The sequence below is a fragment of the Bubalus kerabau genome, chromosome 17 (assembly GCF_029407905.1).
Source record: "Bubalus kerabau isolate K-KA32 ecotype Philippines breed swamp buffalo chromosome 17, PCC_UOA_SB_1v2, whole genome shotgun sequence".
Classification (NCBI taxonomy): domain Eukaryota; kingdom Metazoa; phylum Chordata; class Mammalia; order Artiodactyla; family Bovidae; genus Bubalus; species Bubalus kerabau.
The window spans coordinates 62,926,903-62,941,059 of NC_073640.1; the positions used below are offsets into that span (position 1 = coordinate 62,926,903).

At 44.1% G+C, this 14,157-nt stretch overlaps 1 protein-coding gene across 8 annotated transcripts; it reads right to left on the reverse strand.

The window, feature by feature from the left end:
• Positions 1-1,995: 1,995 nt before the first annotated feature.
• On the reverse strand, positions 1,996-14,157 carry LOC129632464 (zinc finger protein 160-like). 8 transcript variants are annotated; one of them, XM_055554100.1, is made up of 6 exons: positions 14,019-14,145; positions 13,225-13,377; positions 11,104-11,176; positions 9,733-9,823; positions 7,454-7,580; positions 1,996-4,366 (listed from the first exon to the last, which is right to left on the reverse strand). In XM_055554100.1, exons 4-6 carry the CDS (start codon positions 9,781-9,783, stop codon positions 2,190-2,192), a joined length of 2,355 nt encoding a protein of 784 aa, XP_055410075.1. In that variant the 5' UTR covers positions 9,784-9,823; positions 11,104-11,176; positions 13,225-13,377; positions 14,019-14,145; the 3' UTR covers positions 1,996-2,189. The 8 variants fall into 8 exon arrangements, with proteins under 8 accessions (XP_055410075.1, XP_055410077.1, XP_055410076.1 ...); XM_055554102.1 differs by lacking the exon at positions 9,733-9,823 and having other exon boundaries at positions 14,019-14,144; XM_055554101.1 differs by lacking the exon at positions 13,225-13,377 and having other exon boundaries at positions 14,019-14,059.

A 14,157-nucleotide genomic window follows, 5' to 3' on the forward strand; every position in this document is an offset into this window, starting at 1 on the left:
CTTAGATGTTGGCTCAAGGAGTCAGTCGACAGACTAACCGGTAACCAATAATTTTTTCCTCCCTGTGTATCCCACCCTGAGTCGGTGGCACAGAAACAAACAAGGGTGGGTGCCCTCTCAAAAGAGGAGACCATTTGGATGCCCATTTGGCTGCGTCCCCAGGGGGAACTTAGGTGCCTCATAGCATTGGCGGATCAGTATAAACCCTTGATCTGGATGTGTCCCGCAGGCTGACACACTCTTGAGCCATATGAGGTCGCCACGGAACTGCAAGCTAGGGCCAACTCGGACTCCATAGCCATGAAGGCCGTGAAGCCACACAATCGAGCCTGAAGCGCCAGCAAATCAGGTCGCACAGTCGTTCACCTTCATTTTTTGTCCACCTGGCCGCTCTCCTGAGGGAGACTTAAGACGCCTCTTATCACTGGCAGGTCGGTATAAATCCCTGACCTGGACCAGCCTCACAGGGAGGGATCAAATCCCCCAGAGACTGGCACCACCTTTCAGCCTTATGAGGTCGTCATGGAACCACAGGTTTTGGACCCTCTCAGGCTCTGTACTCTGAGGACAGTGAAACTCACTTTTACTTCCTTCAGTCAGCAATCATACATACACAATCACTCACTTTATCACAATATGTCCCTTTTCCCAAGTCCCCAGGTCTCCCTATCTGATGCTCCCTTCCTAAGGATGTGATCAGTCTCCTCTTCTACCCATTGGGGTAGGACCTCCTAACTGGGGACCGGCCCTGGGGCCTTACCTTATGCTGTGGCCATTCCTGGTGAGTCTGGTTGGGTTTGGCCATCTGGAGAGTCGGAATGACGGTCTGAAAGAGAACCTGGAATACTATCAGGTGATGCACCTCCTCATTTGACTCGGGGCTCCTCTGCTCTGACTCAACCAAGCCACCAGTCCAGCAACTCAAGGGGCCAGTGTGGGTGGAATCTAGCTGGGGCCTCCAGAAATGCTGCACAAACCAGTACTCGAGAAACCAAGCACCACACTTGGGGGGTTGGAGAACTCAGGTTTATTTTGCTGCTGTGCCCAGAGGAGTTAACACTCTAAGCTCTGAGCCCCAAACAAAGAGGTTAGTTTTTCTACATGGACAGGCATGATTAAGCTGGTTTGCAGGGGCTAGGGTGATTGCAAACAGCAGGACAAGGGTGAATGGGATAAGCTCCAGTTACTAGTATTGTGAGTCCCCACTTTCTGAGACCTACGTGATTTAGACTTTGCAAGAAGCAAGCTGAATTACAGAGGCAGAAGGAGGAGGTAAAATTTTAACTTTTCCTCTTCAGTTTCTCTCCTGTATGAACGGCCCAATGGTCAGTTAAGGCTGAACATGAAATGGAAGCTTTGCCACATTCATTTCATTTGTATGCTTTCTATACAGTATGAATACTCTGATGAATTGTTTTTCTCTACTATGAATTATCTAATGGTTCCTATGATGGTCATTTCAAGCACCAGCCATACATCACATTTCTATGCTTTCTCTCCTGAATGAACTGCCTGATGGTGAGTTAAGGCTGGCTGTGCACTAAAACCTTTGTCACAATTCTTACATTTGTAAGGTTCTGATAACTTTTCATGAATAGTGTGGGATTCGTGATCTCCCAAGAAGATTTAGCTTTGGGACCAGGGACCAGGCTTGATCAATCAAGAGCTTTTGTGTAGCAGAGTTTTATTAAAGTGAAAAGGGGACAGAGAAAGCTTCTGACATATACATCAGAAGGGGGATGGAGAGTGCCCCCCTGCTAGTTTTAGCAAGCTGTTTTATGTCGGTTAGAAAGTTATTCATCAGATAAGAGAGACACCTCAAGGCTGAGGGAGTTTCAGCAGGCCCCTCTCCCACAATATGCATTTTTGAGATAGGATGGCAAGAGATGTGTCATCCCCCAGCCATAAAACTGATACGAATACTGTTTTGTTGAGCTATCATCAGCCCATGGTTTGATGATAGTCTTAGGAAGAATCATTCTGAAGAAAGGCCAATTCCAAAGCAAATATATAGTTTAATTAACATAGCTTAAGAAAAACATTTCTGTAAGAAAAATGCTTGAGGTTTAGCTCGAGGTTAGAGAAAAGTTAAGTTCAGGTGGAACCAGGTGTCATCATAGCAACACAGAATTTTAAGAGACACTTGCAGCCTATTTCCTCTGTTTGGAGACCCCTGTCCTTCCTGCATGTTACCCTTTCAGCTTCTCTCCAGAATGAATTCTTCGATGAACTGCAAAGGATGCAGTTTGTCTAAAGGCCTTTCCACACACAACACACTTATATGGTTTCTCTCCAGTATGAATTCTTCGATGAACTGCAAGGCTTGCATTGAAACTAAAGGCCTTGCCACATACATCACATTTATATGGTTTCTGTCCAGAATGAATTTTCCGATGAGATGTAAGGCTTCCATTTACCTTAAAGGCCTTACCACATACATCACATTTATATGGTTTCTCTCCAGTATGAATTTTTCGATGATATGTAAGGCTTCCATTTACACTAAAGGCCTTACCACATACATCACATTTATATGGTTTCTGTCCAGAATGAATTTTCCGATGATATGTAAGGCTTCCATTTACCTTAAAGGCCTTACCACATACATCACATTTATCTGGTTTCTCTCCAGTATGAATTTTCCGATGATATGTAAGGCGTCCATTTACACTAAAGGCCTTACCACATACATCACATTTATATGGTTTCTCTCCAGTATGAATATTCCGATGAGATTTAAGTCTTCCATTTACACTAAAGGCCTTACCACATACATCACATTTATATGGTTTCTCTCCAGTATGAATTTTCTGATGATATGTAAAGCTTCCATTTACACTAAAGGCCTTACCACATACATCACATTTATATGGTTTCTCTCCAGTATGAATTCTTCGATGAACTGCAAGGCTTGCACTGAAACTAAAGGCCTTACCACAATCACATTTATATGGTTTCTCTCCAGTATGAATTCTTTGATGATATGTAAGGCTTCCATTTACACTAAAGGCCTTGCCACATACATCACATTTATATGGTTTCTCTCCAGAATGAATTTTCCGATGAGATGTAAAGCTTCCATTTACACTAAAGGCCTTGCCACATACATCACATTTATATGGTTTTTCTCCAGAATGAATTTTCCGATGAGATGTAAGGCTTCCATTTACCTTAAAGGCCTTACCACATACATCACATTTATATGGTTTCTCTCCAGTATGAATTTTCCGATGATATGTAAAGCTTCCATTTACACTAAAGGCCTTGCCACATACATCACATTTATATGGTTTCTGTCCAGAATGAATTTTCCGATGATATGTAAGGCTTCCATTTACACTAAAGGCCTTGCCACATACATCACACGTATATGGTTTCTCTCTGGTATGAACCCTCTGATGAATTGCAAGATGTGTGCTTCGAGTATAGCCATGGCCACATACTTCACATTTATATGGTTTCTCTCCAGTATGAAGGATCTGATGAACTGCACGGCTTTCTTTGCGAGTAAAAGTCTTTCCACACACATCACATTTATATGGTTTCTCTCCAGTATGAAGGGTCTGATGAAGTGCATGGCTTTTTTTGTAAGTAAAGGCCTTTCCACACACATCACATTTATATGGTTTCTCTCCAGTATGAAGGATCTGATGAAGTGCACAGCTTTCTCTGCGAGTAAAGGCCTTTCCACACACATCACATGTATATGGCTTCACTCCAGTATGATTTCTCTGATGAACTGCAAGGCTCACATTATCATTAAGGGCCTTGCCACACACGTCACCTTTATATGGTTTTCTTCCTGTATGGATTCTTTGATGTCTAGTGAGTTCTGAGTCCTGAAGAAACATTATATCACACTCATTACATTTGTAAGATTTTTTCTTGTGTGATTCCTGGTCTGGTGCCAGTTCCGAGGAATGCATAACAGCACTCTCATGTTTATGAGAAATGCCTTTATGGACACTACATGTTCTCTGAGGTGGCAAACCTGAGGCACTACTGTTGATATTCATCACAACTTGACTACATTCAAAAAGTGTCTCTTCAGACTGAAGCATCTGCAATTCATCATGAAAGCTTGATTTGTGCATTTCAATAGGCTTATCTCCTACATCATTTCTACTCTGATGATCTCTTCCACCAGTGAGGTTTCTGTTATGGGATATAGACATTCCTTTGTCATTTCTTTCAGCAGCTGTCCAGAGACTCTCAAAACCATGCACAGTTTCCTGTATCTTCCTGAGGAAATAATCTTTGGTTTCATAGGTTTCAGCTCTTCCAAACATCACTCTTTGCAAAATTTCTCCTTTCCCACTGTTTCCTTTTGCTTGTAATTTCTTGGTCATATGTATACGAGACAAACCTACAAGATATAAAGAACCATAGGTATCCTATTAATTACAATTCATAAATAAATTCTTTTATGTTGAGCACATGATATTATACCAAAAGTCATACCCATCCTGAACTGAATTATTAATCTTCCCAATTATTAACTTAAAAATATAAGGAACACTAAAGGAAAAGAATTCTAAAAAAAAAAACAGCAATCACATAGAATTCAAATTAATTTTAGGGTAGCCAAGTTTCAAAGACAGAATCAGGAAAACATTCATTTTATGCAAACTCGTGTCAGGCCTCATAGAAAAAGTTATTTTCCCACCATGACCTCAAAGCTCATTCTACTTGGTAGTAAATACTCTTCTGTCTCATAACTGAGGAGAAAAAAAACAGTAAAAATCCATTGACAGGGAGACTGGAGGGCTACAGTCCATGAGATCACAAAGAGTCAGACAGGACTAAGTAAGCAAGGATCAAAGAGGAAATACAGTGTAATGGTAAATAATCCAAAAGAAGTATTCTAATGAATATTGTAAAAGATAAATGGCAGTTGACAACTGTTCAACAAATACTGCATAGTGAAAATAAAGAATTTGTTAAAAAAAAAAAAAAAGTCTCCCTGCCCCCCCACATCATGGGGCTTATGAGATCTTAGTTCCCTGACCATGGATTAAAACCAAAATCATTGCAGTGAAAGTGCTGAATCCTATCCACTGGACTGTCAGGGAATTCCCAATTAAAAAAAAAAAAAGAAAGAAAGAACACTTTTCTAAATACCTCCTATAAATCTATTCGTAGATACACATACAGGCATTTTATAACTAGAAGCGTTTTATGTCAGTTATACTGTGTAAAACATAAAGACCTTCATCTTTAAATAACAAAGAATTAATAAATGAAACATTCTCTGCTTAAATAATGGCCATTCAATATTGCAATTGCCGTTCTATACAGTAACCTTAATTTACTCAGTTCATTGGCTCCAAGATACATGTAAAGGAACAAGTTTTGGGGCCTCCCTGTGGCTCAGAGGTGAATAATCTGCCTGCTGATGCAAGGCACACACCTGATCCAGGAAGTTCCCACATGCCTCGGAGCAACTAAGCCTGTGGGCCCCAACTGAAGATCCTGTACTCTCAAGTTCAGGATTCACAACTCCTGAGCACACGCACAGAGCCTACATACCACAAAAAGAGAAAGTACTGGCATGAGGGGCCCGCATGTGCAACTAGAGAGTAGCCCTTATAACTTATGCCGAAGCTGAAATTCCAATACTTTGGCCACCTGATGCAAACAACCGGCTCATTGGAAAAGACCCTGATGTTGGGAAAGATTGAAGGTAGGAGGAGAAGGGGATGACAGAGGCTCAGCTGGTGAAGAATCCTCCTGCAATTTGGAAGTCTGGGTTCGATTCCTGGGTTGGGAAGATCCCATAGAGAAGGGAAAGGTGACTCATCCCAGTATTCTGGCCTGGAGAATTCCATGGACTCTATAGTCCATGGGGTCGCAAGGAGTCCAACACGACTGAGTGACTTTCACTTTCATTTTATGTACCTCATGGTAGGAGAGAGGATTTAGCCTCTCATCCAGCAAAGCAGAATGTTTATTCAGTAACTTCTAAGGGTACAGCCCTCTTTAATTTAAGGTTCCAATTCTCACACCATCCAGTGAAGACGTCCCATGTATTAGCTAACTAGTAGAAAGGCAAATCTTTGCATTAGGGAACAAAAACTTCATCAACCTTAACCTCTTTATTCTTACAGAGTGGCATTTTGTCACACAAATACTGCTCACAGGGCCAATCAAAGTTTTGCAGAAGTTGTCACTTTCGTCTCAGGTTCAAAGATTTGTTAACAAAATAAGCCATTCATTCTGTAGAAATAAATAACACAAATTCTTATTATAGAATCATCTAGCTAACTTTCAATATGCTAACAATAAAAGCAAAGAGAAGTAGAAACAGCAGAAGATACAACACCAAATTGGGTTCTGACCAACATCCAGACTCAAACAGCGCTGGGAAGTCCTGCGGTACAGCGCAACTAGAGACCAAGTGAAGAAAAGATCCCAGGCAGCCTGTTACAGCCATGGGTGAGACTTCAAAGATTGCAGTTTTGGGTTTCCATTTATAATCCCAGGACGCTAACTGATATCATCAGGAACCTGTGAGCAAATAGCAGCTCTGGTTGCATGTTAATGCTATTTGTTTGTCTTACAAAACTTACAATATTGTTAAGCCTGCAGCTGAGTAGGCCAGGGCCCCCCAAGGGCTCGACAATCTCAATATTTGTCCCCTGTCTTATCTCTGGTGCTGCAAGCCTTGCACTCACAGCAGGCAGTCAGGACACTCACAGTCAGGGCAGTGTCCAGCCAGGTTAGAAGCAAGCTCAGAGGCCTGCTTTAGAGAGGACCTAGACCCTGTGCCTCCTGCATTGCTAGGTGTAAAATCCCACCTCTTTCATCAGCCAAGAAGTGATGGACATTACAGATGGACAGAAAAATATTCACAAATTAATTTACTATCGGCGTCCTTCTGAATGCACAGGAAACAGTATAATATAAAGTATAATATGCAGATACCTGGGCTTCCCTGAGGCTCAAAGGTAAAGTATCCACCTGCCATGCAGGAGATGTGGGTTCCATCCCCATGTGGGGAAGATTCCCTGGAAGAGGGCATGGCAACTCACTCCAGCATTCTTGCTGGGAGAATCTCATGGACAGAGGAGCCTGGAGGGCTACAGTCCACTGGGTTGCAAAGAGTCAGGCACGACTGTACCAACTGAGCACACAGGCATCCATGTATCTAGTTCCTTTCCAAGAACTACTGAACCAAGAACACAGGAGTAGAAAATAGGGAATTGGATATTTCAAAGATCAAAATCAGCTTTATAAATACTCAATCTGTGGAAAACTGTGTATCATACAGTGGGCAGATTACCTGAAGAAAGGACAAGCTTAAATTCCTGATGCCAATCACGAAATTTTTTGAAGTCTGAATCAACAAGGCTACGAACTCAGTCAAGCAAAACAGGGGCTCCCAAGAGACACAGAGGGAAAATACAGAGATACCCCAAACCAGATTCCAACTTCACAGGGATGTGATCCTCACCCACAGACAGCAAGTTCCTGTAGGTCTCCACCATCACGTCCCAGTACAAGGCCCTCTGAGCAGGGTCCAGGCATTCCCACTCCTCTGGAGTGAACTTGATGTCCACATCCTTGATGGTCAACTGTGTCTGAAATGAAAGCACATTTCACTAACAGGCGCTGAGGAGGATTCTTATTTTCACATGAAATGAGAAAAGGTGAGAGGGATAAGGGTTAATTCAGGTACTGTAATATTATGACAGATCCATTAAAAGCTATTTGGAACAAACTGTGGGCCTCCAGGTTGTTTCATAAGAGTATGACATCTTCCAATCAATATGAATTTGTTACTTGTGTGGACAATACATGAAGAATATACAAATAAAATTCAATCAGTGAGTTGTCTAGGCAGAATTGTTACACTCTACACACTAAGTGATATTCACTATCTAGATGAGTTATAACAAGACTGGTGTCCTCAGAGACGACAAAGTCCACAGTGGCTTTAAAAGAACACACACTGTGATGATTATGACATCATCACACTGATGACAGGTGTTTCAGCACGTCCTACACACGAAGCATTACTCTAAAGACTTTATACGGAGGAACTTATCATCAACATGACAGCACATTAGAGAAAGATGCGTGTCCATCTTACTGGGGAGAAAACTTTGTCATTCTAAGGAATTGCTCAGATCAAACAGTTAAGAAATGAGGCAACAGCACCTGAGGTCAGGTGGTTGGGAGAGACAACTGAACCTAAGGAACCAATGAGTTAAGTACCAGAGCAGGAAAGTGCATCCACAGAGAGTTTTCTGAGAATACCTGAAACAAGTTCAAGAAAGCTGAAGAGCAATGAAGGTGTAGAATCCCAGATCTTTTGTCAGCCAAGAAATGATGGACATTATAGACAGAGAGAAAAATATTCACAAATTAATTTACTATCTGCCTCCTTCTGAATGCCAGAGAAGAGTATAATATACAGTATAATATGTAGGTATCTGGGCTTCCCCAGAGGCTCAGCAGTAAAGAATCTGCCTGCAATGGAGGTGACATGGGGCTGATATCTGCATGGGGAAGATCCCCCTCGAGGAGGGCATTGCAATCCACTCCTGTATTCTTGCCTGGAGAATTTCAGGGACAGAGGAGCCTGAAGGGCTATGGTCTATTGGATCACAAAGAGGCAGACATGACTATCAGATAAATGGTTACTGTATAGGGTCACCCCCTCTCCCCACCAACCCACACAATGTCAATAATCTTACCACTATTTCCATCACTCATGTGCTGAAGTAGAAAAAACTTAAGGCCATGGAAAACACTTAAGATACAATTTCAACTGCTACAAAGCATAAAACGTATTTATGAGATGATGTTCTGTAATAAAACCAGGGAATTACAGATCCATGCACTCACACATGCACACATAAACACACAACTGGTTGAAACAAGGAAGAGTTGTCTTTACTTTTTTCTTTCAATCAAAATTTACTGAGCGTCAACTCTGGACCCCAAAGTGGGAATATAGCAGTGAACGTGATGGAGCTTACCATCTAGCAGCCAGCCAGCCAATTACATCCATAATTTTAACATCACTATCGTTATATGTGCTCTGAAACAGGCCTGGTGCTAAGAGAAGATTCAACAGAAAGTCTTGACCTACATTGATAAATCAGACAAGGTATCTGTGAAGAAGAAACACGTGGATTGGCAAGGTGGGAAGTGGAAGAGTGATGCAACCAGGTAGTACAGCCTGAGTGCTGGCTCTGAGGCAGGAAGATATTTAGTGAACAGAAAGCCAGTCAGTCTGACTGGGACGTGGCAAAAAGAGGGGTGATGCCAGGTAGAGGCTGCTTTCTACAAGGTCTTTGGATTTAGGACTTTATTCCAAAAGTACCTGGAAGTCACTTGGAAGAATCTGCAGGAGGTAAATCAGAGGTTTAGATTTGTTTTTCAGAGCTCACTCTCCAGTGTGTGGAGGTTTTTATTGTTTAGATACTCAGTCAGTTCAGACTCTTTGCAACCTCATGGTAGCCTGCTATGCTCCTCTGTTCATGGGATTTTCAGGCAAGAATACTGGAGTGGGTGGCGGTTCCCTTCTCCAAAAAGATGCCTTTTGACACATTCTGGGATGATACTCCTGTCTTCTTTTATTCATGTGTATTTCAGCATCTTTGGGACATTAAAAAGGAATCAATTGCACTTCAGTAATTTGTCAGCATTCTCTGTCTTTTTTAAAGCTTATTTATTTTGGTTTTGCTGGGTCTTTGTTGCTGTGAGCACGCTTTCTGTACTTACGGCTGCAATGCCCGGACTTCTCAATCCGGCTTCTCTTGTTTTTGAGCACATGCTCTACAGTGTGTGGGCTTCAGGAGTTATGGCCCCCGGGCTGTAGAACACAGTCAGTAGTTGTGGCGCATGGGCTTAGTTGCTCTGAGGCATCTTCCTGGCCCTGCGGTGGAACCCATGCACCCTACATTGGCAGGCACATTCTTAGTCACTGTACCACCAGGGAAGTCCTCAACATTATCTTATACTAGCTCAAAAAAAAAAAAAATTAATACAAACAGAAAATAATATACAGATTTAAAAAATAATATGAGTGGCGCCTGATCTGATAAGATCCCACATGCTGAGGGGCAACTAAGCCCATGAGCCTCAATTTCTGAGCAAGAGCTGTAGAGCCCAGCTGGTGAAATTACTGAAGCCAGCACGCTCTACAGTCTGTGTTGCAAGATAAGAAAAGCCACCGTAATGAGAAACTCATACACTGCAGCTAAAGAGTGGCCACCACACACCAGAACTAGATAAAAGCCACTGCTGCATTGAAGATCAGTACAGCCGATATATATATTTTTAAATATATTAAAAAAAAATAGTAATATGATTTTATCCTTAACGTAAGGGATGTAGTTATTAACAAAATCCAATGTGTATCTTTTTACTCCATGACCAAATATTGCATGAAGATTGGGAAAGTTGGGGGAATTCCCTGTCAGTTCACTGGTTAAGATCCCACACTTCCACCACTGGGTTTCGGGTTTAATGCCTCCTCAGGAAACTAAGACCCTGCATCGTATGGCCAAAAAAGAAGAAAAAATAATTAGCAAACTATATTTCATAGTTTAAAGTAGACGCTGTAATAAAACACTCTCTAGACCTGAGGTTTGTTTCTGAACTTTCCATTCCATTTCCAAACACTTCAGATTTTCACGGAGGTCCTCATTTAGTTTTAAATGTCCTATAAAAATTCAGATCTGATTTCCCCTTGTTGGCCTCTTTTCCAGATTTTAGCAGGTACTGTGCATGTTAATACCTTATGTCTAGCATGCAGCTTCCTTATCCTGGTTGACAGAAGGCAGACAGGGAATCGAGATGGGCCCTAAGCAATCCCTGCTGCCCAACAGCACTGAAACTCCATCTCCAACCCATGGGTGTGAAGCCCTGCCCAGGACGGTGCCCAGGGGAGCCTCCTCACAAGGGCCAGGTCACCGGGTCATGGGGAGATGAGATCTAAGTGGAGATGACAAAGCCTGAGGGAAAGGCCCCGGGTGAGTGTGCATATATAGGACTCAAACAGGATACTTCAGAGTCAGACACGATTAGCGAGTCCAGGGAAGGGCATTTCAGGAAGGACAAACTGAGAATCCACTAAGAATATGACCTTACCTGAGAAAGAGCCATGCCTGACTCCTATTCTTTCCTCTTCCTCCTCTTCTGGGCTTCCTCAAGTAACACGAGTCTTAATGGGGTATCAAGAAGGTGGAAAACATGCTATTTAATGTTTAGACCCAACAAATCCCCTTCCTGAGCCCCAACCACACACACAGGGAAGCCCCCACCATGGGGAACAGACAGTCCTCTGTGCCCACTGTCTCAGGAGGTACTCAGGACAGCCAACTCCCGCACAGAGACCAACACGGGACTTTCCCACACTTTCCCTCAGATAACACTCCCCTCCTGGTGAGGCATCATGCACACAGCAGCAGGGTCACCTCCGATGACCACACGATGCCCTTCAGGTCACACAGCAGGCCCTGGTCCAGCCCCATTGAGAGCAGAGCGCCCTCCCATCTCCCAGGGCGTGATCTGAGTCTCAGAAGTGGAGGCTAAGAGCCCTGGTGCTCAATGCAGGATCCAGATCGGAATCATCTGGGGCCTGTGCACATTCTTGGGGCGAGGCCCCACACAAGAACCTGAGGAGCGTGTCTGATGGGGGAGGAGAGTGTCTGATGGGGGAGAACCGACTAATGAAAGGGTTATGTGTACATATACCATACACCCTGTGACACGTGTACACCATGAAATATTTATAACAAACCACTAAGCAACACGTCCATCACGTCCAAATCCCCATGTTCTGTGTGTGGTGACAACACTGACGACGTACTCTCCTGACACATTCCCAGCAGGCGGTAACAGAACAGGATTAACCACGGTCAGCGTGCTGCACACACCTCCCCAGGACGCACTCATTTCACAACTCAAAGTCTGTAGCTTTTGACCAACATCTCGCCATCTTCCCGACCTTCCAGCCCCAGATGACCACCATCCTACCCTCTGGTACTAGTGAGTTTCTTTTTTTTTTTTTTTTTACATTCCATATAATGGAAGGACATATAATACCAGTCTTTCGCTGTCTGTCTTAATTCACTTACCATAATATTGTCTACATTCATCCAAGTTATCCCAAGTGAGACAAATCTCCAGAACTGTTTACAAGAAAGTCGCTATTGAACTAACAAATCTTTATCCCAAGCTACAAAAATAATTAAATGTAAAGAAAGCAGAAAGCCAAAAGTAAAACCATCACAAAGAACATGTTAAAATTCCTTGAAAAGGCATCATGTAGTAAGAGTCAGTCAGTTCTTGCCCCATTTCTTCTCTCACATAACCTCTACTCCTCACCAGGAATAGGGAAGGGGGTGACCCACATCTGAGAGAATCAAGTTACTGCCGCAGCCCGCACCTCAACAGGCTCTACACATGCATGCTCTTTTAATACAAATAATTACAAAATACACATGCCTCACAGACAGAAGTTTTGCAATTCTCATTCTAATCTGTATAATTTAAAGAAGAAAGACTTAATAATTCTTACCCAACTGATTCAGCACTCTTCTGGATCTAGTCCCCATCATCACCTGCACACTAGCTATTTCCACTCCATTTGGTTGATCTGTTTCCCTACTTCTTTCTACGTCTCCCTTTCTCTGCTCTCCTGCTGTGCCCGTCCTTCTCTCTACTTCTTCCCTGCCTCCTATCCCGCCTCTCTCTGCCATCTGTTCGCCTTCAAGTTACTTTCTCTCCAACCTCCCTGGTGATCCTCGGTCTCCCTGTATTTCTGCCTTTCTTCCTCCATCTCTGCCCTCCCTTCCTTCCAACTCTGGCACTCCCAAGTGGCTATGCTTCCTTTCAGCTCGCTTTTTTCCTCAGCTCCTCCAATCACTAGGAGTCCCCTTTCTCTCCCACCAGGATATTGTTGCTCTGTAAGCCAAGGTCCGAACTCTTGTATCCCCTTTGCGGGCTGTCTGTGAGAACTACCTGTCCACTGTCGCCCTCTTTGGGACCCCTGATTTACAGACCCTCTCCCTTGAAGGCTATAGAAGGGGGCGGCAGGGGATGAAATGGTGAGATACCATCCCTGGACTCAACGGACATGGATTTGAGAAAACTCTGGGAGATAAAGGGGTCGCAAAGAGTCGGAATGAACAACCACACCTCCCTGTGTTGCTAACCCTTAACTCTCCGGAGACCCTGCTTTTCTCCGAATTTCTCTCCTTTCCTCACCCGCTGCCTTCAAGGCTCATTCTCTTTCATGAAGCTGTCTCTTCCAAGTTCCTCACAATCCTTTTCACTGCCATCGCTTGTCCATGCTTTTCTCAATTTTCCATTTCTCTAGGAGTCGCTGTCTCTGCTTCTCCTGATCCCGCCTTCCGTCCACTATTTACAGGATAGGAGACTGAATAAGAATGGCCCTCCCGCAAGAGCCAAATTCCAGCGGGTGGTTTTCGGGGCCGAAGAACCATGGGTGTCACGTGGCTGGCTCAGGTCACCTCCCCCAACCAGGGATCAGGGGAAAGGTCACTCTGAAGGGCAGAAGGACCGGCCTTAGGAGACGTGAGGACCGAGGGCTGGGAGGGAGGGGGTCTCAGGAGCGGCGCGGGCTCTCCAGAATCCCAGGACCCGGGAGAGAACGCGACCTCTCCCGGAGAGGGGCGGCCGGCGAGGCCTCCAGGGCCCGAGAAGGAGAGGCTGAAGAACGCGGAGCGAATAAACCACCTCGCCTAATAGAATTGTATTTGGTGCAGAAAGGGTAGAGGGGTCCTTGAGGTCAGTAAACGGTTTTAAGCCGGAAACAGGTGAGAAACGCAGAGTTTCAGTGTTTCAAAAGCAGGAACCGGCTTCAGTGCGGACTTTAAACCAAAAGCCAGGCGCCCCTTCACCGCTTACGGAGACGTCTGAATTTGCTGGGGGTGGTGGGGAGGGAGCGGGGATTTAGAGTCAGTAGCAACCCTCAGACCCGGATTACAAAGAAAAGGAGACTCCGAGAGGCAGGTTTGACGCCAAAGACAGAAACTCACGCGGCGCTGGGACCTCCACTCTCCGCTCTCCGCTTCCGCGTGAGTCACGGTGCGCGCAAGCGCAGACAAATAGCTGACCGGCCAGCAGGCCGGGTCGGGCCGTCAGGGGGTCGTTGGTGAGGAGAAGCCCGACCAGCAT